The following is a 27,039-nucleotide window of genomic DNA, read 5'->3' as shown; positions in this document are numbered from 1 at the left end:
ACTTTTAAAAGGCAAATTATAATTTAAAAGATCTCGGTAGAAACATATTCTGCTTTCATGGTCTATGGATATGCATGTTTAAGCTATCATGCCATGATACTGTGCTCTTTGATTTATATTTTTACTGATGCTTTGACTGAGTAGTTTGTTGCAATGTACTGCTAAATGAAGGAAAAATCAAAAACTGCATCAGACAACCACTCTGTATTTCATTCTAGAAAATAGCTGGCAATTATAATTACTCACCATGTTTCTGGCTCAGAATAAAAGTGGCATTGCACAAAAAAACCACACTGAACATTCATCGTGATTAGAAAATGCTCCATACCTTGGAGTGCAGTGGAGACATAAGAATAATTTTAAATGCAAATTAAATTGTGGGGGTAGCAAAGAGAACAGATAAAAGACAGTAAAACAAAGCCTTTCACTTTCCTCAAATTAGCAGGCTAATGTAGTATAAAAAAAATCAGTTCTACTCAGATCTGTGCTAAGAGCTTTCATTTCATCATAATATAAAACAGCAGATCCGTCACCTTTCTCTATTCAGTACTCTTGATTTCGAGGTTGAAGTGAAAATTAGAAGCTGTTCTTTCTGGCTCACAGGCTGGGTTGCATTTGCTTAGTCTTATTCCATGACAGTAGGATGGAAAGAGGTCAGTAACACTGGTAAGTACTTCTGCATCTGATTTTATTTATTTATTTTTAAAATCTTTCAGTGCTTTGGCTTTTTGTCAATGTGCATTTCCTAAAAAAAGCTACATTGTGTATTTTGTAAAAGGCTGTATCTTAAGCAAAAATGCAATGATTCCTTTAGAATGCTTATATCAGATGTTAGAGCTCCTTCAAGAATGAACGAATTCCTTACAGTAGGAATTCTGTAATAGGAAAGGTTTCTCAATATTCTATATATTTCATTTTTCTATATGTTTCATATTTCATTACTGGAACATTTTGTATGTTGCTTTTTCTGTCTGCCTTGTCCAACAAGCAGTACCAGATAAGAAATGAATCTCTTCTCAAGATGTTATTTGCATTATATTCATAGCAAAACAATCTCATTACCCTTATGGTTAATGATGGAATAAGCAGATATTTTCGTTAGTGAAAGCAAACTATTAGATAAAACATAATGTTATGTTTAAATTTAACCATTATGAAACATTAAAAATATCTCAGAATCTGAGATGCAACAAGGAAGATCGACATGTAAAACAAATTCTTAAGGAAACTTGATACAGATTTTTTTTTTCCTTGGGAAAGTTTTTATCAAATCAAAACCAGGGGCTTAATTTTTTAGTACGAAGGGCGAGGGGGAGTGGGGGAGATGAACGTAGTGTCACCTCCTGTTGCTAAGTAACAACATCTCCTGGCCATTTTTATCTGATAAAGGAAGTCCAGTTGACGTTATGCATTATTCATCAGAGTTCCAATCAAACAATCAAAATTGTTTGCTTACACTGGGGACATTTAGTAAGATCAAAGAAACCCTCCTTGAAACTACTGGAGCTTACACCACTGCCAGACAGCCCTTGATACTCTGCAGTAAGTATCATTTCTGGTTTGGGAAAGCTACAGTAAAGTGAATTGCTGTGGAACGTAAAAGTTTTCTCATCAGGACAGACTTCTGAATTTTAAAAGGACTGCATGTTGATTGATGAGAACTGAATCAAAGGAAAAAGGTAAAGCTTTGGAAACCTAGTTTCGTGACTTTTCACAACAAAATTGAAGGAATTACTTGAAGCAAGAATCAGACTCCCCGTCTCAAACCTTTTTGTTAGGTTTGCACGGAAAAGGACTAGAGGTATTTTTGTCTGTCTGTCTTAAAATACATGTTGTTCAGAGTTGTTTGCATGCTTATGATTACATGCTGTGGTGAACTGTGATGTGGGTGAGAGAACAGGGTTGTGTGTTCTCGGCAAATCCCGATTTTTTAATGTGAGTTTTTAAAAGTATAATAAAATGCAGAAGGTACTAATGAAGCTGGAGAAGGGTCACAATATCTTTCCAGGAACTCTGCCAGGCACAGGCAAACATAATTCAGTGTACAGCTTGGAGAGTTGTAATCCAGGATCACAGCAGATCTACGATTCAAAAGGATGCCAAAAATATGAACCTTTGCTACAAAACAGTGCTAGGAGTATCCTACCATTTCTTAATGATTGCTCTTACCACATATTTTAAAACTGATGGTGGAATGTTCTGTTGCTACTTCTGGTCAGCAAGAGGAGAGAGGAAAGGCAAGGTTGGCTTCTGGTCTATTTAGGTGGAGTGAAGTATCCAGAATATTGTCTCTTCCTTTCTAGTGCAGCATTTTGGCATAAGTGGCAAGAATGTAATCTTTAATGTAGACTGTTATAGTAGTGCCTACTCAGAGGCACTGGCTGTGAATCTGGCTAAAGGAGGTCCCTGTCCTGAGCTTTTCTGATTTTCTTTTTAAGGGCAAATGTAACAGGCAGATGAATCCAAATATGTGTCTTAAGAAATGGAGACTGTGACTAGAATACAGGTGATTGTACTAGGAAGATACAAGGAATCTTGTTAATACTGCAGTAGCACTTTTCTGTTTTATCTTTAGACAAGGTTTTGAACCAAACATTCTAAAATAGAAAAGGATGCTTATGAAGTTCTATGAATAGTGACTTGAAAACACTTTGACCCTAATATGCCAGATGAAGTACTTTAGTGACTGCGTACACAGTACTTTCCACAAGCTTTTTTCTCTGACATCTCTGTAATCTTTTCTAGGAATCTGACTGATCGTTCATACCAGAGTATTGTACACAAAGCACCTTCAAAATGGACTACTTTTTGGATGTCGAGTCTGCTCACAGACTGTTTTACAGTCAAGGAGCCCAAGGTAAGAAACTCTGGCACTGACTCAGAAAATTACTAGTATAACTGTACAGTTAAAATGTATATGGCCAGATAGGGGCCAGTGACCAACATACTTAAGTGTTGAGAGGGCACAGGGCCTTCAAAATGCATGGGCTTTAAAAGGGACTACAACAAGAGTAATAGTGGGGTTGATCTGCCCTCTCAGAGGATAAGGAGGAGCTGTGAGAGCTGTTGCATGTGCTGTGGGAGCAAAAAGAGCTGCCAAGACACAGGTTCTGGTGTTGCAGAACCTAAATGGACACGACAGAGGAGACAGCAATGGCCTGCAGCTTGCTGAGTAAGCCTGTGGTGTCTTTTCCCTTCCTCCTCTTTCTTCTCAGTGCTGACAGGATCATAAGGTGATGTTTTTCAGGAAAAACTGGTTTGGGAAGGCCCTGAGGCAGTCCCCCACCCGGTTTGCACAGAGCAGCTCTCACTGGTCTTCATCATCCCCTGTGAAATACTGGCCCTCACAGAGCAGCAGCAGGGTGAGAGGGGAAGGGTAACCAAGATCCACTGCTTTAATGTAGTTGAGACTTGTTCACAACATAGATGATATTTTTGGTAAAGTCAGTTCACATTTTTCTCACCAGCTCTATATTTGGAGAAAACTTGCAATTTCAGAGAGAAGGGTTTTTTTTCCTTAAACTTTAAACACCATATTAAATTCAAGAAAATTGTAAGAGCCAAGTAGCTCTTCAGCCATTTTTGTTTCTACACACTGCCTGTTTTTTGAAAATGGGATCCATTTTTCTTCCACTATTAATTTCACTGGTTGCTAATCAAATGCAGAGTCTGGACAATAGAGTTTGGACTTCCCTCTGGAGGCTATTCTCCCAGAGCAAGATATAGTCCACCCACAGGATGCCACCATCCCAGGATAATGGGGAGCAGTACCACCTCTGACCTCTGGCTCAGCTGAGGTGCTGCTGCCTAACACATGCTGTGTTGCTTAGCTGCTGTCTCAGTTGTTGTGATACAATTTCATCTGTACCAGTTGTAGAAAGCCTTTCTTGTCACAACACAGCTTCCTGCATTGAACAAGAGAAGCAAATACTAAGCACCACAAAATCGGGGGAAAACCACTGAGGGCAATGAGTGATTTTGATGGGTTTTTTCCCTCCATCTCTAAAATACAACAAACACCTGGGCGTTGCTAAGAAGTAATTTTGAAATATGTTATTCAACCCTCTTTGAGCAGAGAGGTTGGACTAGATGACCTCCTGTTACCAGTTCCAACCATAACAATTTTGTGATATCTCTATGGGAACAAGTCATTTCTATTCCATAGAAACTAAAATTCAGGAATATAATCTCACTGCTTTACAAACTATAGCAAATTATCAACAGCATCCCAATGCCCTGTGCACTGCAACATACAGAGGCAACTTCAAAGAAAGAACATGTGATCATGCAATGAAAGTCTATTACACTCAGGTGCACAGGGTGACTCGTAAGGGTTGTTCAGGCCAACTTTGCTATAACTATATCCAAGCAAGCAAGATTGAAAAAACATTATTATCTGACCCATACTTGGAGAAATTATATTGTTAGCAGATATAGAAATGCTTGTGCTGATCAGTTATTAAATCCAAAACAAGGAAAAAAATTCATTATGCAGAACTGTATTCCTTGATACAAATGTCATCAGCAGGGGACTGACCTCTAGGTCTGTCATGTGGACTTCTATCCCTTGGCCAAAACAAGTAGGAGCTAGCACTGAGACTTGGAGATTTTTTGTTGCCCTGCTTAGGAATGTTTTATGAAAGTTACCAATTACATGCTTCCCCTGTGCACCAGTGTCTCACATCCTAACTACCTCCACAACTAGAAACATTGACAGAAAAACCATGCTGCACTTAGGCTCTGTCCCCTTCCACTTTTCACCTTTCTCATTGCTCTTTTTACTGCATTTCTCGCAGCTCCTGCCCTTTGCATCTCTTACCTCTACATGCTTGAGGTGAGGCCTCTTCCCCAAACTCTAGTAACCTCCCCCTCTCTTCCTATTTCTGTGCTTGAGGTCAGCTGCTCTCCAACAAGCTGAGTGCCAGCAGGGAAATTGCTCTGAGCACGGAAGAGACAATGCTTCTGCTTTACATTCTCAAATGCTGCAACACAGCAGCCCCCTGGCAACAGGAGAGGTGCTTGAGGGGAAGAACAGATGAGCAATTACAGTGGCAATAGGATGTGAGATGAAATGTGGCCTGTGCAGAGAGAAGTTTCAGGAGGCTTTCACTGAGCCTCTCTGAGGTGCACAGACTACTTTAGCAGGCCGAACAATAAGCCTCTGGAAGAATTATGGTCATCAAGCTTTTCTGCAGTAAATGCCTTTATGACTACCTTTAGCCCCAAACTTCTAAATAACCCCTTCCTCTCAGCTGTTTTACCCCCAGAACAGAACAAGCAACTCAAACCTATTGAGTGTGTATTCATGCTGCCTATACAGCTCTGCTAACTCCTGTTGCCCTTTTACCTTATGCCAAATTTTAAGGCTGTCTTCCAAAAAACAAGCCCTTTCATATGAGGTAATGGCATGATATCTCCAAACATGGGCAAAATCATCATATTTCTTTCCTTCTCCACCTTCTGAGAAACAGGCTAACTGCATTAAGCTTTAACTTTCTGAAACCGCCCCCAAAACACACTGAATGTGAGGCACTCATCCGCAATAAATAGCATAGCTCAAGTAGCTAGGATGGAACTGAACAAAAGGTCTGCAAGAAAGCATTGCCAACAGATCTGCCTAATGGGATTGCAAGTAACTATTTGATGTTGATATTATAGCATGACACTATTAGCAAATCACACTATCAAACAGCATGTGTATATGCATTAAAACTGCAATAAGAACTGAGTGAAAGAAGACTACCGTATTCTGCCATTTAATTAGAAACAACATCAGAAAACAGTATATGTATTAGTAGTGTAGTTATATTGTTAGTTATTGCATTACAAAGTGCTCTGTTTACAAAATGTAGAATGGGGGTTTATGACCCACTCAACTCTTTCATGAGATTTGAAGGTCTCTGCCCTTTAGTACTCCAGATCAAGAAAAAAGTCTTTCTACTGTTTTCACATTAATGACATGACAATGTTACAAATGGCAGCTGTAAAGCACTCATTTCTAGTCATTCCTTGTGGGTGGAAGAGAAGGGAAGGAATAGGATGCAAAATGTTGGGAAGGAACTTAAAGAGCTATGATGTCATTGACAACTGATGACATAAAATTCTACCTGGCCTGGGGTCTTATGTAGTTGAATGTGTGATACTCTGACCTCAACAAATAGACTGAGACAGGGTTTTGTCCTCCAGCAACTAACCCACCGGTTCTCTGCACCTTACTGCCTGCACTAACACCCACACCTTGTCCCTGCTCCTGCAGAAAGATGCAAACTGCCTTTGCTGTTTTAGGGTAGGAGGAGAGAGGTGTTACTTCATGAGTTGCCACCTCTCCCATCCTCTCCTCTGCAGGAGCAGCTATCACCTCACTTTCATGTGCTGAGCACAGAGCAGAGAAATGCTTGCCCGTTCAGGCTGTTCTGCTGTTCAAACAGCTGTTCCCTGTTTCCTTCAAGGAAAGTGAAGCAGGAGGGATGGAAAAGTCACAAAAGCTGGATCTGCCAGTAGGATTAGCTAGATTTAGAAAACTTGGTAAATGAAGCCAGCTGGCTGTAGTCTTCAAACACAAGCCAGAAATATCCTAAGCTCTGCAGCCCTCCTGACTGTCTCTTCTGTACTGTATGTTGGAATCTAGGAGCTGGTGGGATGTCCTTGCCAAGTGCGTAATGCCTGGTGACGCATCTGCAAATCAGAAACAGGAAAGAAAGGACTGTGATCCTTTGGATCCAGCCTCTTGCCCTTGGAAAGCCTGAATCTGAAATCTAAGCATGAAGCTGGACTTTCATTTTCAAAAAAGCCTTCTCCTTCTGAAGTGTCTGGATGATACCGGTTATTCTTGGCTGCAAATGTATTCTAAATGCAAATCTATCATGGCTTTCAGCTGCAAGGGCTGAAAATATGTAATGTGACCTGGAATAGGATTTGGTTCACTTATTCCTTAGGTGGTCTCAGTGAAGATGTTTTTACCTAAGAGTTCTAACTAGCTTAGCATGTATCAGAAAAAATGTCATTTTAAAAGCAGGATTCACCTAATCTTCCTAGATATCTTCCTGGATTAAGGTAAGTCTTGCCTCTATACTGATTATGAAAGCCTAGACAGTGAACTTGAGTGAAAGATGCCTGTGCTAATGGCATTTGTTTGCATAGAGGAATGGCAAGATAGAATCTAATTCAGAAAAGGGAGTAACTTCCCCAAAATGGGTAAAGCTGTAATCCAAAGCTGTAAATGTGAAAATTTCATCTTGGCTGTAGCCTGCTTTGGAGAGGCATCATTGATCTTGAAGTTCTATATAAAAATTATGCCTTTGGGCCTGAAAAGAAAGACTTCACATTTGACAGAGCTGAGCAGGCAGGCACTGAGGAGCAGCAGAAGTGAGCAGCTCTGTAAGGGAAAATAAACCCAGAGTCACTGAAACAGGCAGAGGCAGCAGCCTCACCTATGAGAGGTAAAGCATGGCAGCACGCGAGCCAAGCAGGTCTGGTGACAGTCATCAGGTTTAGTCAGGAGTCCAGACCATCAGACAAGTCCATGGATGATGAGGCAGGCATGAGACTAAGCAGGACATGAAGTCAGCAGTCTGGATGTGGATCAGTGAGGAATGTAGCCAGCCACAGGCATAGCTGAAGCCTTGCTCAGCAAATGGGCAGTGGCCACAATGTAAGTGTAACTCCAAAATCAGGGAGAAAGCAGATGTTGAGGCTTCTTGCTTCTCTCTCAAGAAGCTCCAAAGCTGGTCAGGGCCTCTTAAACCACTCTCTCCAACAGCTGTACTATGTCAAAGAGCCTGCCTTGAGCCACAGCCAACTAAACTCTGTGCAAGGAGTGCACACAGAGCTGTTGGTACCTGGCTTTCACCTAGGCTCCATCACCTAGGATTAAGAACTGAGAAACCCCTCCCTCCCCGCCATTGTATACCAGGGGAGCTGAGCGCCTGGATGAACTCTAAGAGAGAAGAATAATTCCTGCCCATGTACATTGCAAGTGAAGGCTTTAGGTACTGCCGTAAAAGGGGATTTGCCCATCACAGACAGCACATAGCACTTTTCCGCAGGCATGATCTGATGGAATGGGGCCCAAGACTCACCCTCTCTTAGTGCCTCTAGCAACAGCATGCCAGTCTGATAGCATGGGCTGACAGTGCAGTGTCAGGGTGCCACTCTGGGATGCAGGCATCCATCTTTGCACCACAGTGTGACTCTCAGGTCCCTGCTGGGAGTTTGGGTTCAGCTCTCACGTGACTTCTGACTCAATAAAATACTTTCTAATTTCCTGTGAGAAAGCTGTGCATCCATTTATATCCTATAACCTTATATCTTATATCCTTTCATACCAGCAGGGCACACCAACTTAAAATTAACTATTTAATTAAAATTAACTATGTTAATTATTTTGAAGATTCTGCTACATTCCTTGAAGTTGCTTGCTCGGCCATTCAGTACGATACACTGCACCTATTTAAATAACTGAACAAAACTCTCTTGCAGGTTTATCTCAAGCTATCCATTGTACCTATAAATAAGTTACAGACAGACTTACATTAGGTATGCTTTTATTGGTTGCAACATTCATGTAATTTACTTAATTTAATTTACATTCATCAGGAGCATGAATGAATAAAAAATGGAAAGTAAAAAAAATATAGAAATAAAAATCTAGTACATACCGCCAAGGGTAACAAGTTTGTATAGACACCTAGGCCATGACTACTCAAAAGATTTCAGGAAATCATTCTTCTTGTTAAGGTTTAATAAAGTACTCTCAGGTATAGTTTTAATTCCACATTTTTCTGTTACTCTATGTTTCCACAATATTTATTTCACTGTGCTTTATTTTTTGCTCATTTATTTTAATTCAGTCAGTGCTGATTCATTCTAGATGTTTGATTTAATCACTGCTGACTCTTCATTGCTACTTTCCTTCTGCTTTTGCATATTAAATTGGGTCCAGTGTTTTATAAAAACATATTGCTGCAGAATCCTCAGATCCTAATCCAGAATTATTCTACTCTGGATATCCCTCTATCCACCAAAATGTTATGATTAATCCATCCAATATGTTAATGTATTTTCAAAGTTATGATAGCTTCCAGGTCTCTTTTATCTATGTGATATCACTAGTTCTTAGACTGACATCAATATCAGAAGAATTAGTAATATCAAATGTGCATTCTTAATAAAATGTCCCTACCTTTAAATAACATTAAGAAACTGATCAACATCAACCTTTTCCTCATCCTTTTTAGAATTCTTTTCCTACTTCCTATTCTGGCATACCCCCACTATTGAGAATTTCAGAACAGCCTATGCCTTTGGACATAGAGAAATAAGCAAGCTTCACCTAAAATGTACAAAAAATGCTAGTTAGGTGTATTGTGCATACTTTTTAACCAAATTCCACAAACCAGCAGAACGAACATGCACATAAATGTGGATATCCTTTCACATGGGTACAGTTGTTTGCAATCCTTGGGACTGTGGTCGAATACGATGTATCCATGTACTTTGTTTCAGATTACTGAAGTCCATCAAGACAGATTTCAACAGCTTTGCTTTAGAGACATGGAGCAATCCATATGCATGTGCTTCTGTGTTTATGTGGGAGACACAAGCCTATAAATCTTTCTTCATAAATGACAAATTATGTCCTCTCCACATGTTCCACTCTCTGCCTCTCCTGCAACTCATACTCCATTTCCCAAATCTAATCCTCCAAATGTTGTCCTTTCACCTTCTTTTAAATGTAACTGATAAAGTGAAGTGGCATTAAACCAGACCAAAAGATTTTTTTCCTGGTAAACATTCAATTGAACCCACTGCCTGGTTTGTCTTTAAGGAAGAATATTCACAGCCGAATAATGTTCCTTTAGCACAAAAGGAGTATCATGTGCTAGATGAATCAAAATGTACCCGAACTCATATTTTTAAAGCTTCCATTTAGCCAAAAATATATTTCTGCATGCATTATTCACATGCAGATATTTTATGCCATGGTGAGCCCTCTCCAATGAAGGAGAACTGAGTAAGATCCCATATGTTTCTCTAGCGGAAAAAAGTAGCAAGGAAGAAGAATCCTATTCAATCAGCAATAGAAGGACTGCAATTAAAATATTTTTATAGGGATTTTACAAAAATTGTTAAAAATTTGCCCTGAGAAACAAGGTTTTCCTCAGAAAAGCCTTTGAGATTTCTGATGTAAACCAGCATCCCCCTTGTGGCTATATCAGTGTTATTTGAAGCTGCTTGATGATTCTATGCATCAGGAACACAGCCTTTCTACATCTAGACATCTGCAAGAAACATTTCAGCACTTCACTTGTACTAAGATAAAAATCATCATATTTCAAAGATTTGCCATTTTGAGGTCAAAATGTACTCTGCAAATTAGGGTTTCTTGGTGAAGACCCTATTGAGTCAAAAATTACCAAGGTACTTGTGTCACCAATGAGTTATTTTAGTAAAGGCTGATTGGTAAAAGTGGGTGGAAAAATCGAAATGAATATTACATGTTTTCTCCAATTAATTTTTAGGAAGATGCCATTTCACCTCTGAAATTTTTCCAATTAATTTTTTTTTCTAAGTAACACAACTCTTAAAAAAATCAATATTATGACTCTTCAAAACATAAAGGTAGTTCTTGGCGAACAAAAATTACTACTAACGTTTTTATTAAAATATGTGGAAAAGTATCTTAAAGGAAAAAATGGAAGGCATCAAAAATTCTTTGCAAATCACCCTTCATATTTTCAGTGATTTTAAGGAGTATTCAAAAATTGGGACCAGCTATAGATCTAACTAAACATGTTGAAATTATATGTTAAAAATGCCTCTGAACTTGTAATACAAAAATTTACATATTTTACTTTCCCTTCTCCCAAAGACATACTTATGTTGCACTTCAGTAATATATGATATTTTAAGACAAACAAATGGGAGATTATATATAATCAATTATAACATGTCACATGATGTACTTTACAGCATTTATAGTTTTGAAGTATTTTTTTCTTCATAAGCAACTTTTTCCCTTTCTAACAAACACCAGATGAGACATTGCCACAATGAGCTAATTGAAGTGTAAGCCTATAAGGAACAATGAAAATAGAATGAAAGAATTTAACAAAATTACTTATTGCCCTTCCACATGCTGTTACAATGGCTCCTTAAATTGAGCTTTTTAACACTGGTCTCAAATCTATTTGCAAAGTAAGCAGGTCCCTTGATGTGTAGTGTAATGTCATTCCATTGCTCCAAGACCTTCAAGAGGATACCTCCTAATTTTCCTGAAAAACTACCTCCTAAAAGTGTGTCCCAGAGACTGAGCTGGTTTGTGGAGAGCAGCTGAAGCTAGGGATACTGGTGGGTTATCTGTGATGGACCCAAGACTCACAATGGGCATACATTGACAGCTTTACTAAAAAATGTATGGCGAGTAATTCTTGAAATAAAGACTGCTGTGGATTAGGAAAAGAGTGTGTACAGTTATATTCATGGTAAGCATTAAACATTCACTGTCACTCTGTGGATACCAGAATGTCATCAGCTATATTTTTCAGTTCTAGAATTGATCTTAGGTTTTTATTGCAAAATGTTTTAGTACTTATTAGCCTACTCTGAAATGTTTTCAGTGTTTACTTAAAATTTCCAGTCATTCTTGAAAACTCCTTTTGGTAATATACACAAAGGGTAGATAATGATGGTTGTCAAAGTAATACATAATGATTACTCCAAGAAACATTTTCTAGCATCCACCTACCTGCAGTCAAAATGAATACATGCCAGATCCCAATATTTTGACCCAAAAGGTAAAAATTATTTATAAACAATTATATAGAAAAGCTAACTCTGATTCCCTGTTTACAAAATGTAAATGTAGTTTGGTGTTGGGATTTTTTTCAGATATATTTCTGTGCTGTGATCCAGCTGAAATGCATGGGTGCCCTTTCTCTGACTTTAACTACAGCTAGGTCATACCAGTTTTAAAATACAAATCTTTTACATGGTTGTTTTATGAGATGACTTTTACAATAATAACTTCCTGTATAGAGAAATCTTCCTTAAGTGTAAATTTGAAGATGCAAAATTTACATAGCAGAAATTTTCTGTTCTCTTTTATCTTCATTACTATTCCCTATTACAAGGGAGGAATGGTTTACAGCCTACTTGCAGTGTTTACTTTAGCTTAATCTAAATAGTTGACCCCATTAAATCAATTTTAATTCCTGCCCTTTGTTTTTACTTCAAATTCAAAGGCTAGGTTAGAAATGAGGAAAAACACCAAAAAAAAAAATCTATTTAAAAAAAACAGAAAAAAATTAAGTTAGACCAGAAATAACCTCTACCTTCAGCAGCACAGATTTACTTGTTTAGTAAACTACATAATACTGCAGATTGAAAAATAGAGCATGACAGCTTTTGTTAACTCATACTAATTATATGCTATCATACCTAACACCTTAGTCAGATCTTAGGCATCTGAAAGCTACTGATTGACAAGTCTCATTTGAAACTCTAAAAAACTTTTAAAATTAAGAATCTTAGTTAGTAGGTTGCAGAATATGCTCTTAGTCACTATCAGTCATGTTCTCTAGTCCCAATGGGAGAATATAGTTCATTGTTAGTTATTTGAAGTGTGATGCTTTACAAAAGCCCTGAGATAAAGTCTCTTATGCTAGATAATGTCTCAACAGCAAGAAACATTTAGGGTTTAGGCTCCTAGGCTCTTACAGGGTCCCACATGGTAGTTAATGTTTATAGGTCCACATTCTGGGTAAGGATGGGCTTTCAAGCAGAAATTCTCTTTCTGAGTACATATCAGGTGGAGGAGAAAGTACTTGTGGATGGTCCTCATGATTTCAGTGATCAGCCACATTCCAACTAGCATTTGTGATAATCTTTATCTACTCAGAGACAGAGAGTTTAGGTGGATATATTTATAGAGGGTCTTCTCTTTGTGATTTGTAATTTATAGGCTCAGTGCCCAAAGTAATCAACAGCCACTCATAATTACATTTCACATATAAAACACCTACATTTAAGGGAGCTAAATACCTAGGAAAGGCCCAAATGAAGGTTGCCTCTCCAACATTAATTGTCTCCTTATATATATGGATTATAGTAGGGTTTCTAATTGCATGATGACAGCAATTTTTTACTATCCTACCATTTGCTTCATCAGTGCATGGAGTAGGCAATGCTCACTTAATGAGCCAGTATTAAATATTTTGCTTTCTCCTCCTTGAATGCATGGCCCCAAGCCATTTAAATCCTGCTCAGAAGATACTTTCCTTATGGGTTTTTCATTGGTGCTTCACTAAAGTATATGAATACTTTACAATATTAATGGAATTATATGTTCACAAAATTCCTACTGAAATGAAAATTATGTTTCTCCCTGCTCCACAACTAAGAAATTAAGACATAAAGTGATCAAGAGCAAAAAAAAAGTAGCTGTTAATTTTAAATGCTCAAGATGAGATAACAAGAAACTGAGTTTTGGAATAGTTTGCATCTTGTCAAGAATAATAATCACATCATGTGTTCCACTGATATCTGCAAATATCGGCTTTCACTGATATCTGCAAATTAATTGACCACTTAAATATTTCCACTCCTCAGGTATCACAGCCTCAAAAACTGCATTCAGAAAAAGAGAGACTGCAGCTATTGAGCTATTGAGAAGTTGAGAAAAGGATTGTTTTAGTGGTGTAAGTAGGAACTTAGAACAAGCAATCTGCAGCAGCAACAGAGCTATAAGCTGTGTCTTTGGGACACAAAAGGCAGCAATCTTTTCTTGGTATCATTTAGTCCAGCCCATAAATTCTGCAGCATGTGTAATATAAGGCAATGACCTTACAGCAAACAGCCTGTTCAGATCATCTCTTCTATTGAGTGATTTTCTTTCTCTTTTCTAGTAATTTTTATTATTATTATTTTTCTTTTTCTACTTCCTTCTTCCCCTTTCTATTTCTCTATTCTCCTCCTATTCTCATCTTCATTTATTTCTTCTTACCAGCTCGTCGGGCAACTCTCCTCACTGTGCCCACTCTGGTGACAGCAACTTCTGAGGATGACATAGACCGGAGACCCATCAGAAGGCTCCGGTCTAAGAGTGACACCCCTTACTTGGAAGAAGCTCGGATCTGCTTCAACCTTGATAATGGTAAGACCACACCTTCCCTAAACAGCATATGATGTTAATTAAAGACTTCTTTTTGAGATGCAGATGGACCAGATGGTACCTCCTCGTTCACAAGCGATGTGGTGGTTCACCAGACATCCAAAGATGCCATGGCTGTCTAACTACAAGCACCTGCATATGTATGAACAGGGATTGTTTTCAAAATTCTCCTACAAGTGCTAACTAAAACTTTTTTTTCTGTTTTAGCCAGGGTGAGCTAGTGAGATCACACCAAAATAGAATTGATTTGCAAACAAAATATATCTTATCCATTCCAGGCATCCAGAAGCATGAAAGTTCTTGAGAACATTTATGGAGGGATTACAGCTAACAGCAGACTTGAGCTAAACCCAATGTTACAGCCAATGCAGCACAACCCAAAACCTCAATAGGACTAATTGGCAAACATGTAATAGAAAATTCTTGGCTGCAGGAATGAATAAGAGAGCTGTCCTTCAAAATACAGACCAACTGGTGTTATTATCACTGCCTTCAGAGTTGTGAGATCCAACATTCCCTCCTTGGTCTTTCTTTCTCATTGAAGCTGACCAACACAAGATATTTTAGAAGTACTGATAGCTTAGTGACTTTGAGCAGAGTGGGTTTTGGTATTTTTTCTAAAAAGCCCTGAATTAAATTACATTAGCTAGTACACTCTTAGGTGCATATTTTAACTAACTTTTACTTTACTTTTAGTAATGTAGTACTTTTGTGCTACCCACTTTTTAATAACATTTTTAATTATTTATATTACACCAACCAAAATTGGAGCCCTAATGTGGCAGGCAGCCTATAAACCACAGGGTAACAACGTCTACATAAAGAGCTGATTACTAAAGAGAGAAACAGAGATTCCACAAAACACCAAGCCCAGTTTGCAGCTGGAGAACGGAGTCTCTGGTTTTTGCAGATGGTCACATTTTTCTCAAAGACCTGCCGAAGCCCTTAGGAAGGTGAGCCCCGGGCTTTGAAGGCTGGTCAGTTTCAAACGTTGAATGCAGGCTCCTCAGTCCCCTTGGCATTTTAAACTGCCAAGGTGTGGCACACCATCCCACTTTACGCCATGGGTTTGCCCAAGGAGCGAGGGTAAGGAGGTGAAGGCATGCACCGTTAGACATCCCACCAAGTCCCAATGAAGCGGTGCTGTGAGTTCCGGAGGCCCTGGGCTAGAAGTGAGCATTCGGGGCTCCGGGCTTGCTGCGGGGTGGTACCTCTGCCGGCCAGGCCCATCGGCGGCGTTCGGCACCTGAGCCGGGACCCCCCCTGGGGGTGGGAAAGGCGCTCGGTCGGACCCTGCCCGGGGCGGGGGCCAGCAGCGCCGGGGCCGGGGACAGCGCTCCGTGCCCCGCAGCGGAGGCGGGCGGGACTCGGCAGGGGCAGGGGCAGCGGGCAGGGCCGCCGCGGCCGCTCCCGTCCGCAGATCCTTGACGGGTTTTCCCTGTCTCTCCCCCTCCCTCCCTGCGCTCCTTTCTCCCTTTCCCTCTCTCCTTCCCCGTCCTCCCCTCCCCCTCCCGCGGCTCTCTCCCTCCTCCCTTCCCCTGTCTCCCCCTCCGCCCCCTCCTCGCCCGGCCGCCCCGCGCCGCCGCTCGCCCTCGCCAGCTCGCCGGGCCACGCTGCTCACCGTGCCCACATTAATGGCGGCATCTTCCGAGGAGGACATCGACCGCAGACCCATCCGCCGCGTCCGCTCCAAGAGCGACACCCCCTACCTCGCCGAGGCCCGCATCTCCTTAAACCTCGACACAGGTGAGAGGCGGCCCGGCCCGGCGCGACCGGCGGCGGGTGAAGCAGGGAGGGAAGGGGCCGCCCCCGCCCTCCGCCCCTGCCTGCGCCCGCGGGCTCCCCGGGCGCCGCCGCCCGGCCCTGCCCCGCTGCCCGCGCCTTCGCACCTCGCCGGCCTCCCCTGGCCCTGGCCCGCAGACCGGCTCCCCCTGCCCCGCGCCTCCCACCTGGGTGAGCCGGGACCGGCTGCCCTTCTCCGTTCAGCCCCTCGAAGCTTCCCCTGTCCCAGAGCGCCGCCCTCTCGCCCTGCACAGCGTTGTGGCGCATCCCCTCAAGGCTTCTGCACTGTCCCTCCTCGCCAGGTGCTGGCATCCCTCATGGCGATGCTGCCCTGGTGTTTTGCAAGTCTCTCCCTGGCTTGCTCTTTGCCTTCTTCCCCTGATGGGTTTGTGCCTCAGAAGTGCAAGGAAACTTGCACCTGCGTTGTCCGCTTAGTTTCATGAGGTCCCCAATTGTCTCAGCATTGCCTTTTGGGACTCTTGATGGGTTTACAGCCTGATGGTTCCTACCAACACCCCTCCAGCTCCCTGCATTCACCTCCTTCTGCCTATTACTGGGATGAACATCCTGCAGTTCTCCACCTGACCTTTCCTTCCCCTTTCTCCACTCCTGTGCCTTCCTCTTTGCCACCTCTTCCTCATGACTCCCTTGAGATTTAAGCTGTCCCCTTCAGTTCATCCTGTACATGATGAAACTATCCTGTTTCTTTTCTACTAGGCCTCTGTTTTCCCTCCTTTCTTGACCTTTCCTAATGAGCTCTATCAACAGCAAACTAACCACACCAGAGGTTACTTGCTCTCAAAAACAAAAAAAAGTTCTTTCTGCTGGTTCTCTGCACCAAACCAGACTTCCTCTATTTGGGAAGGGGAACAGCATGAGGGAGGATCTGTAGCCAGCAGTACTGCAGCCTCCCTTCATGTCCCAGCAGTAGCACACAAAATGACCCAACTGTGTAACATCTTTGATGCTGAGCCTGTGAGCTCACTGCCAGCTGTAAAGGGAAAAGAACTGCCTTGGAGTTGCTGCTTGCCCTGCTGCAGGCTCTCCCATCCCTCCTCCCCCTTTCAGCTGGCAGAAAGTTGGAGATGGCAGAGATGCATTTTCTTCTCCATTTGGGGATGGAACAGATTCCCCTCCCCCCTCCTGTTATCCCTGCTGCAATTACACCCTTGGTAATGGCTGATGCGCAGTTTGGTTTTGCCACTGGCAGAACGGTTGGTTACATTGTATGGCGTGTCATTATTTCTTTCTGATCACAGCTTCTAAAAAATTGCCAAACCATGGGTAAGTTGGGTGGCATTCCAGGGCACAGGCTGGAAGACTGTGCCAAGTGCCAGGTTTCAGCTCTATAAAGAACTGGAAGTGAAAACAGAAAGAGTATCGCTGTAAGGTGTAAATAAAAAAAGGCTGTGTATGGTTATTTGACTGCTGAAATAACACTGTGCTGACTTGTGTTCTCTCAGGTAATGTTATGACATGTAGTTATAAATAGATAAACCAGCTAAGAGCAAGGCACCTTCAGGTCACCTGGTGCCTCACATCTCTATGCTGAGCTAGACATGCTGTCTTTGCTACAAGTCCCAGAGGATGTGCAAGTCTCAAGGTACCTCTTTCCTGCAATCCACCAAATAATTTGGTAATTACACTTAGCTTCTTTCTGTTCCTTCCCTCCCCCTGGCTCTCTATAATTTGGGTCTTTACTTGCAAACCTGGGAATGGAATTCCTTAAAAAAGAAATAATTAAAAGAAACTGTACTGGTGTATCAAGAAATATAAAGGAAAAATGTTGTAAGTAATGCAAGTATGTGTTTTCATTAATCCATCTGGCAGTGAGTAGTAAAAAAAATAAAATTGCTAAGCAACCAGTATTGAGTGAGAGAGCGAAAAAGCAAGTGAAACATGCCGCTGATACCCGCTTCATTTCTGAGCTGTTTGGTTTACTCTTCTGTTTGCTCAGAAAGCACAAACCAAGCTGCCTGGGTATGGGAACTCTCTAGTCTGAGGAAAAAGCCACTAGAAAATGTGTTTGGCCACTTTTGCTCATACTTAATAATGCCGTGCAGCTCGGGCTTTCCTTTGAAACTTACTTTGCTTGTGGGGTGCAGTGTTCTTGCCCTTATTTTTATGGCTCTGTGTGTGGGGAGGGGGACGAAGCACCCTGTTTCTAAGCCGACCGGGTTTCCATTTCCAGTCTCGTTGCTGGTGTCTCTGCCCTGTGCCACAGGGGGTCCGGGTCGCCCTTGGTGTGGCCGTGCCCTGCGGGCGGAGGGGCCCGACCTCCTGCCCAGGGCGCTGTCCGCTGCCCCCGGTGCTGAAGCCGCTCCGCCAGGGGTGGAGAGCGCCTGTCCCGCCTTGCCTTGTTCTCCCTGTCTGTCCGTGGGCTGGCAGCGCATGTGTGTGCACAGGGGTGTGTGTATCTCTTTGCCTGTGCAGGAGTAAGGTGGTAGGAAGGAAGTAAAGCTGTTTCTTCAGCCCACGGATGCACTTGAAGCTAAAGTGATGCTCGGGGCTCAGGAAGGAACCTCTTCCTTGTGTGCTCATTGCTTGCTTTCCATTTAGTGCGTGCCATATCTGCACTTGCTGCTCAACCATTGCTTACAGAGCTATTTTTGCTACAGCTGTTACAAGTCAAGCTGCATTCCCCAGTCACTGTCTTCTGTCAGGACACGGTCAAAGTTCGCTGCAGCATGCAGGATCTGCTTTGCAGCATTGGAACTTCAAATCCACTTTTATTAAAGAACCATAACCAGATACAGTGAATACTGCTCTTCTCCACCCTTAATTGCAACCATTAGTTAAGAACTATCAGGTTTTTATCTACTTCAGCTGTGAGTTATAATTATACCATTACTGCTGTTATCTATATTGTTGAACAACTGAGATTGCAAACACAGAGTCAATTATACAGTTTGGTTGTAGCATGTATTTGGTCTGGGTCTTTAAAAAATACAATTTGCAAGTGATTAACAGCGCAGCTTCTATCTCCCCTTGTCTTTCGATTATATTAACAGCTTTGCATTGTTTGATTTTCTAAAACATACCAGTTTATTATGTTTGCTTCTAAATATTGATCAATTAACTCACAATTATTACCTAGCATGAGTTGACAAATGCTGTTCGATTAGTTGTGCCTGGTATGTTTTTTTGTCTGGTGTTCCCAAACTGATTAAAATACCCCGTTGTTTTCCAAACCCAGGGTTATTCTCTCTATTATTATACATATGCAAATCCTATTAATTGAAGTTATGTGCTCATATCAAGAGGATAATACTTCCCAAAGGATTAAAATTACCTCTTCTGCCAAAATTAATGTACCTACATAATATTGTAAAGCTATAGGCAGCTATAAATTCTTTTTCCATATTTGATACTAAATCAGTTCCTTACAGAAATTAATTTTTTATTTTCTCAACAACTTCCTCCAGTGCAACACTAGAGGAATGTGGAATGTGCTCTCACTTTTGGGTAGTGGTCTTTTGTTTTCTTTATTATGATTAGCAATCTGGCATGTTTCCATCTCTTAACATCCATCTTTGGCTTTTCATACACATCTTCTTAAAAGCAGTTTTCAGATTGTCTTTCTGACTTTCTGATTCAGGCATCTAAAGGCTAATCCCAAATTACTTCTGAAAACTTGTTCATCTGTGACAATAGCATAATCACTTTCCTGGTCCTGTGCCAGCTGATAAGTTCAAGTGGTTTTTATCAGTTTTGACCTATTACAGGTTTTGGCTGATTTCTATTCTTCCTGTTGCAAAATACTGTACTTTTTAAATAGCAATGCATGGTAGGTAGCTTTCAAGCTTGATAAATTGGCAGAGGTGATGACTGATAAGGAAATAGATTGCTTAAAAGTTACTAAGTGATCCAAGATGTATGAGCTTTTCTTCTCCTTCCCCCTTCATGAAGCTGCTTGGGGAATCCCTGTCAGAATTTTATTGGTGTTTATTAGGGAAAGGGGGGCTACTGCACTGAATTGATCTGGTCAGGTTCTTTTAGCCTTTCAAGTGTTAGTTGTTATTGAAGCTATTTCTATATACAGGTACTCTTACTCGTCCCTAACCAAAAAAGAGTAAGCTTGGTACTGCAATCCTCTGCAAAGCTGATTCTAACAGACTGACTTCTTGTTAAGTGGTGCAAGAAGCTGCCTTTGTTTCAGCTCCTCAGTCATTCAGGGAAGTCACCAGATGTCAGCTTTTGTTTGAGCAAGGGAATGGAGACTCAGGGAGAAAGCAAGCCAATGCCTTGGAGAAGGTGTAAGGCCAGAATGACTAGAGTAGCTGTACTAGGGGTCAGCAAAGAGGGGATGTTCCTTCAGAAAGAATTAGCTTCCATGCTGTGAAATGGGGAGAGGGGAGATTTTGAATGTGAATATATTCCTCCCACCCTGATTTCAAAGTGTGTACCAGCGGTGCAACCAAACAGAAGCCAGAGGAGCAGCAGGAGGAGTGCAAGAGCTGGCCTCTGATGAGAGAGGAGAGAAGGGGGAAAGAGGTGGTGACAGAAAGAACTCAATAGAGATGGTGCAAGCTATGGAGCCCAGCTGGCTCACTCAGCCCTGGAGTGTAGCACAGATTTTTAGTGCACTGAAGTCACTGAGTAATCTCAGTGAAGTAGCTGGATCCTCAAGTGATTTAAGTCATTTGTTGACTTCAGCCAGGGATCTCAGCCAGACTGTAGAAATATACATCTCTGCTCCCCTTCAATGATGAAAGACCTGTTTTATCTCTTTGTGGTGTGGAGCCACATGTTGTCTTGGAATGTGTTCTGGGAAAGCAAAGCTGAGAGGGAAAGGACTTAATAGCTGTGAATAATTTTGCCATGGGTACAGAAGAAGGGTCCTCGTGTCTGGAAAGGCAAATGAATTTGGTACCATTTACTGTTCTTAAGCAGTGACGAATAAATCACACTGGGGAGAGGAAAAAAATCTACGTCAGCCTGTGTTAGTGCTGCTGCAAGCAGAATTAATTCACAGGGTGTAAAGAGGGAGGAGGATCCTGGCAGAAACTGCTGAATGGCTGAGACAAATGTTCGCAAGCTGGGAAATGTTCATGGTCGGCGGTTTCTGTCATGCAGAGCTGGTGGGGAAAAGCCAGGACACAAAGGGTGACTGTTAGTTTTACATGTGGGAATTTATTCGTTCTGGACCAGGCACAAAGTTGAAATCAAAAGTGTCTTATATTTTCAGTGTCCTGGCACCTTCCGCGCTCTGTTTGGGCCCTAGGGTTTCTTACAGCCTTCATGGTAGGCTGCCTCACTGTTCCTGTTTGTACTGCTGTGTTTGCTGCGTTATACAGCTCTGGAGCTATGCAGAATACTTTTCAGGGATCAAAATGATGTATGATTTTGCTTTCTAATGGAAAGATAATGTTATTTGTGTATTAGCCTCATACATGTTGATTTGTCTGGAAGGATATGATATATTTTGCTGCAGTGAACAAGGAGGAGCTTGTGAACTTAATTTTGTTACTTTGTAAAATAAGAAAGAATATTTATATAGCTCACTGAGGTGGGTAAATTGTAAATAGGTGAAAATAAAGTGAAATTACTTGACTGGATTTTCTGCAGGAAATCTCCATCCCATTAATGTCTAATTTTCTCTAAATCCCATAATTTTATTTTAAAGTCTGTTTTGAAGTTTCTGAATTTGCCCCTGGTCATCCTTACAAATGATTTAACACAGTTAATCATCTCTGCAGTCATTTGAAATGCTATCACATTTGGAGTTGAGTTATTTCTTCCCTGTTTATTCAGTATATGTTTCAATATATTTGTAATAAAATACTCTGCATGGTTTCATGATATATGAATAAATGCTCCCTAAAACTATATACAAATTTCAACGACTTTGGATTTATGGACCACATAGATTAGAAACAATGTGGAAAGGTTAATTGGAAGGACATAATAGTGTTGTAAAAATATTTTTAAATTATGGTGGCTTTAGGATTTCAGGTAGAAAAGATTGATCTCAGCAGAACAGGGGAGAGAGAAATAGGCACTAGTAGGCTTTCTAATATGTGTGGGAGGTTTTATTTCTTTTTGGAGAAAGATTAGTAAAAATGCCTGCCTGGAAAATTTCCACTTTTTGCTCTGCTCTAATCACTCCCTCAGATTATTGTCATGGAGATCCTGTCATACTTAGGAACCAAAATCACAGGTTTTGGCAAAGCATTTCTTAATACCTTTATAAAGGGGCCTGGAGAAATGGCCTCCTTTGCCATCAGATGTTGCCTTAAAAAGCCTTGTGCCTGCACTTTAACTGACTGATGACTGATAGTCTTAATGCTGCTTAATTTGGAGTATAGCTGGAGATCAGATGTGTGCCTGTCATTCACTTCCTGGCTGTTTTCCAGCCCTGAGAGCATGAGTACACATAGTGAGAAGAATGAACATCCAAGCTGAAAGCCACCCTTCATGTGGCAAGGATAGGCCATTTGAGATAGCCTGCCCTTCCCAGGGCTAAGTGCAGTGGCTGAAAGCACCTCTGTATCAACAGGCAGTTTGGAGGGGAAGAGGTCTTATCAGCAACTGAGGTTTTAACTCTTGTACTTGACTTTGGAGACTTAAGTCACACTGTGACCTTCACTGTGTGCCAGATAGGAATGAGTTTACATGTTCCCCAAGTCTTGTTAAACGGGAGAGATGTCCTTGCTTCACCAGCTGTCATCTAATAGGAATTTTTGATGCAGACTTGAATGAACAAATATGACTGAGGACTGTTTGAAGGGAAGGGTGAAATCAGTCTAAGTGATGGAACTGGCAAGAGTAAAATGATAGAAGATGCATTTCTCTGAATGCTGGAGATGTTCTCATGTTATGATGTTCTTGTGGCACTGCACATATGCATCACTTTTCTGTGTCAGGAGGTAGCTGATACATGTGCAGTCAATGGCATCAACATTGCTGTGAAACAGCTGTGACAGGAGATGGAAGGAAGGAAAGTATATGCTTACTTTGGGATCAGAATATGCAGAGCTGATGCCTTGCAAAACTCACTGCAGTATGTGTGACTTTAAGGCTGCTGTAGTGCTTTGTTATTAATCTGGTCCTTCAGGAAAATTGATGTTGCAGAATTTGCCTGGATAAGAAGTTATCTCTATATTTGTGTTTTGCTTGATGAGCTTTTTAGGTTAACACAACCAAGTATATTCCTGCAAGCTGGGATGATGCAAAATAATTTTATTTTTTTGTTTCATCAGGAACCGTAATTTTCTTCTTGGAACTAGATCTTTAAGGAAATTGCATTTTTCCAAAACTTCAAAACTGACAGCCCTGTTCAGAATTATTAGTTGTAAAATCTAGTAAAAAGAAAAGGCCTAATCCTCAGTAACAGGTATAATTAGCTTTAATACTTAATTACTCTGAGTCAACTTTGGTTTCATTGGGACTACTCAGAGTAATTCTCAGAGCTAGGCATGTAAGTGTCTTCAGAATCAATCTTAAAGTTGTTTGTAAGTTTTTGCAATGTGACTAAAGTCATTAGTCCAGAAAGAATGTCTTGGGCTGTCTGTTTTCAAATATAAAATGTCAATGTTAATGAAATATTGAGTTATTAGAAGTTATTTCTTGTGCTTCTGCTTTAGACCATAGAGTCAGTATGAAATGTTGTATTTCCATAGTGAAATAAAACTTGGCTGCCTTCATGCTTTCTTGGTGATGAATATTTGTGACAATGTATCTCTTGTGGATAAGGTGCAAAAAATGTCACCTTTAACATTTTAATCATATTAATGTGATGTATTTTACATAGTAATAGAACTTCTTGATGTAGTCCACAAAAATGTTTTCTTCATTCAGTATACTATTAGGGTAAATACTATTAGGTATTGCATGATTATTTGTAATCATGCAATAACCATTTTTAATCATGCAATTCTGTTGCCTTCATTTATAATGCTTTGGTGGTCTCATCAGATATGCTGAAGCCATAGCTGGACCCTGGTCACTGTCCCTAGCTTCCCTTTCATTTGTAGAGACAATGTTCCTGAATATTTAAAATAAAATAATTAGTGCCTTTACTGCAAACTCTATTATAATTTTCTTATCTTGAAAATCCAGTTCAGTGTATAAGAATGTGAAGATGACATCCAAACAAGAATTTAATGAGTAGCAAATTCAGCAAGAAAATAGGGAGGCAGAGTTGAAAAGTTAAGTGCTCATGTTTCTTCTGCATTCCAGATTCACTGTGGTTTCATTCTGGTTATGAAGTACATAAGACTGGGGGAACATGTGACAGGAGTTTGCATATACTTATGTTTTTATATACGCTGTGAACACATGCAATTTTAACTGTGATTGATAAGAACTGCAGTGCATATTTTGGTTAATCAGAACATTCTTGCTATGCATAATTTATGTTGCAATATCATTTTTATGGTTAGTGAATACAGTACTTGGACAGACAGACATCTGGTTAATAGTTTATAAGCAAATTAAATACTTGATGTATTATTAAAATGAAAGAGAAATTTCATCAGGGCTAAATCTAATTCTATGCTAGAATGTTGGAAAGTTGTTTAAAGCCTGATTCAAGCTTGATGCCCCAAATTTGGGAGGACCTGTTTTGACTGTGGCACTTGTCTACCTACCAGTGTGTGCTTATTTCTGTTCTATGGGTAAAAGGACAAGGAGTCTACTGGCAGATTTGATGACTGACTGGGGTGCATGTCATTGGGAAGAATGTTCCTAGTTTCCCTCAGTCAGTCAAGTGTTGCAATGATGTTAAGCCATCAGAAACAGTATTAAAAGACTCCCTTTAAGCTAGTCCCATTTTGCTATAGCTTTGCAATAAGCAATAGGAATCTCTCTCAGAACAGAAAATATCCCTCCCACTTAAGAAGAAATGGGAAATTATTAGTTATATTGCAATATTCCTTGAGAAAGAGATTACTCCCATCTGACATCTGTAATGGTCCTTTGTTTTCCTTGCTGAGATCACTGATAGTGCAGTTTTCATACATCATTTTTTCTTCTGTTTTCTTTGCTTTCTTGCACTAGAGAAATGCTAGAAACAAATGTGGAGACCTTGACAAGGCTGTGTTTGATGCATGAGGCATCTGTAAGGTTTGGAGGAGAATGGCTTTTCCCCATGCCCAGCCTCAGTTGCAGAGCACATGGGTGTAAAGGTCATGTTGTGCAGTGTGCTGGTGAAGAGGTGTGTAGCTGACTGTCCCATGTGAGCTCTCAGCTCCTGGCTTCTGTGGGGTTGTGTTGTTGTTGGCATCTCTCTTTTCCTGTTGCCTTTTCCATTCTCTGGTGTTTATCAGGGCCATGTATGTGGGGAGCAGCAATATGTTGGCCTGCAGCTTCTTGAGGGCTGTGCCTGCTGTCTTGGCAGAGATGCCATACCAGCATTTGGTACGTTGGGAACTATGACTTTAAAAGGTCACCTGGCATCTTTAGGAGCTCTGATAAAGAGCTATTAATCTGCATGGTGCTTCCGTGAACCCGCTTAAGGCAATCATTCCCCAGAGCAATGATCACTCCTGCTCTCTGCATAGAGACTGCTCTTCTGGTTGGGGGTAGAGGTGGAGAGTTAGGAATAAATTGCATTAAGCTGCTAATGAGTAGTCATTGTTTATATTTAAAGCAGTTTAGCATGTTCATCCATTCATGAAAAATCTAATTTTGTCTTAACACTTTCTTTGTTCATCATCCTTTATTACTTACACTACACATTGAGGCTCTTTTTAGATTTTCTGAATATTTTTCCAAAAATCGTTAAAAGATTTCTTCAAAAATTACTTTTTTCAATATTATTTTTTTTCACAATGACTTACTAGGTTGAAATAGCAAATAAAAAAATGAAAAGTAAATCACCATTTTAATTTTCTCTGTGTGGAAGAACAGCAAAATCTTTGAAAGCTAATAATAAAAAATTAGCTGGGGCTAACTAATTACATGTAAAATGATAGCCTATAATTATAAGGCAAGAAGAAATCAATATAAAGCTCAATTTGTAATTTAGTCTTATCTCAAGGCTCAGAAGAACAAACCATTATGTGAGATAAATTTTGCAAGATTGCTTCAAATAATATTTTTTTGAGCTAATTAGTTGATAAGTTTTATTTACTTTTTAAAGAAAACAAGATAGGCATCATTGAATAACCTTGGGGTTTGACCTTGCAAGCTTTCCCCTCTGGAAGCAGTTGATCTAACAGCTTTGTCAATATTAAAGAAGACCCTAGGGGAGAGTGGTAAAAATATTTGGTTGGGAAGTATCATTACACAGATGGAATACAGCTTTTTGTTAACATGCTTCATGACATAATAGTAGGAAACCAGGGGAAAGAATCACTAGAATTATGGCAGCACAGGACATGTCATTAACACATGTCAGGGCTTACTGAACTTAACTGCTCGTGGTTAGTGCTGCCCTAGGCAGCAGAAACATGATGTTAGCAGGTACTCACCAGAGTGGCCAGCAGCCTGAGGAGCATGCAGGGACCATCTGTTAACCAGCAGGAGTCTAAAAGGCTTAAAGTGGGCAGCAGAGGGATGGCTCTACAAGTTGTGCAACTTACTCTCCCAGTTATGCAAGTCAGTGGCAAGTAGACAGGTCCCAAGCAGTGATTGGTGTTCCTTCCTGCATCGTAGCTGTTTCAGGGGATGTTTCTTCCATGGGTTTTGGCAAGGCTTACTGACATTTGTAGCCAATTGTGATTTAAAGAAGCACCTAGTGTTGAGAGGGAGTAAAATGTAGGACCTGCTTCTTTATCATTTTGGAGATAAATTCTGCTTTTAAATCTCATTCTTCTCTCTGTGGCTAAAATAAAACATTGTATCTGCTATATATCAATGTGTTTAATAAGGCAGCACTTTGTTCATTACCTCCCAATAGAAAGAAAAAGACTGTTATCAGCAAGAGGTAGAGGGATATACTGAGGAAGTGAATGTGGTGACAGTATTAGCCATACATAAAATCCAGAGCTGTTCTAGCAGAACATCATCCAAAGCATTTGACTTCCATGCAACTTTCTGTTACTGTGTTAGAAAACATTTGGTCCCGTTGGTTCACTTACATGGGACTATGAGATTATGTGTATGCGTGCAGCAAGCTTTAGTGTACTGCCGTCACTCAAGTA

The 27,039-nt window shown here is 40.7% G+C and overlaps 1 protein-coding gene across 4 annotated transcripts in view; it reads left to right on the top strand.

Moving 5' to 3' along the window:
* Positions 1-277: 277 nt before the first annotated feature.
* Positions 278-27,039, top strand: part of PHACTR1 (phosphatase and actin regulator 1) — a 301,932-nt gene continuing 275,170 nt past the window's right edge. Inside the window, exons 1-4 of one of the 4 annotated variants that reach the window (XM_077180743.1) lie at positions 278-653; positions 2,746-2,857; positions 14,006-14,152; positions 15,770-15,916. In XM_077180743.1, coding sequence (XP_077036858.1) covers positions 2,797-2,857; positions 14,006-14,152; positions 15,770-15,916 — 355 coding nt within the window. In that variant the 5' untranslated portion in view covers positions 278-653; positions 2,746-2,796. Of the gene's footprint in view, positions 667-1,389; positions 1,543-1,663; positions 1,802-2,745; positions 2,858-14,005; positions 14,153-15,769; positions 15,917-27,039 lie in introns of those variants that run through there. The other 3 variants (XM_077180731.1, XM_054643113.2, XM_077180738.1) reach the window with 3 other exon arrangements.

The sequence above is a fragment of the Agelaius phoeniceus genome, chromosome 1 (genome assembly GCF_051311805.1).
Source record: "Agelaius phoeniceus isolate bAgePho1 chromosome 1, bAgePho1.hap1, whole genome shotgun sequence".
NCBI classification, from domain to species: Eukaryota; Metazoa; Chordata; class Aves; order Passeriformes; family Icteridae; genus Agelaius; species Agelaius phoeniceus.
This window is presented reverse-complemented; position numbering and strand designations above follow the sequence as displayed.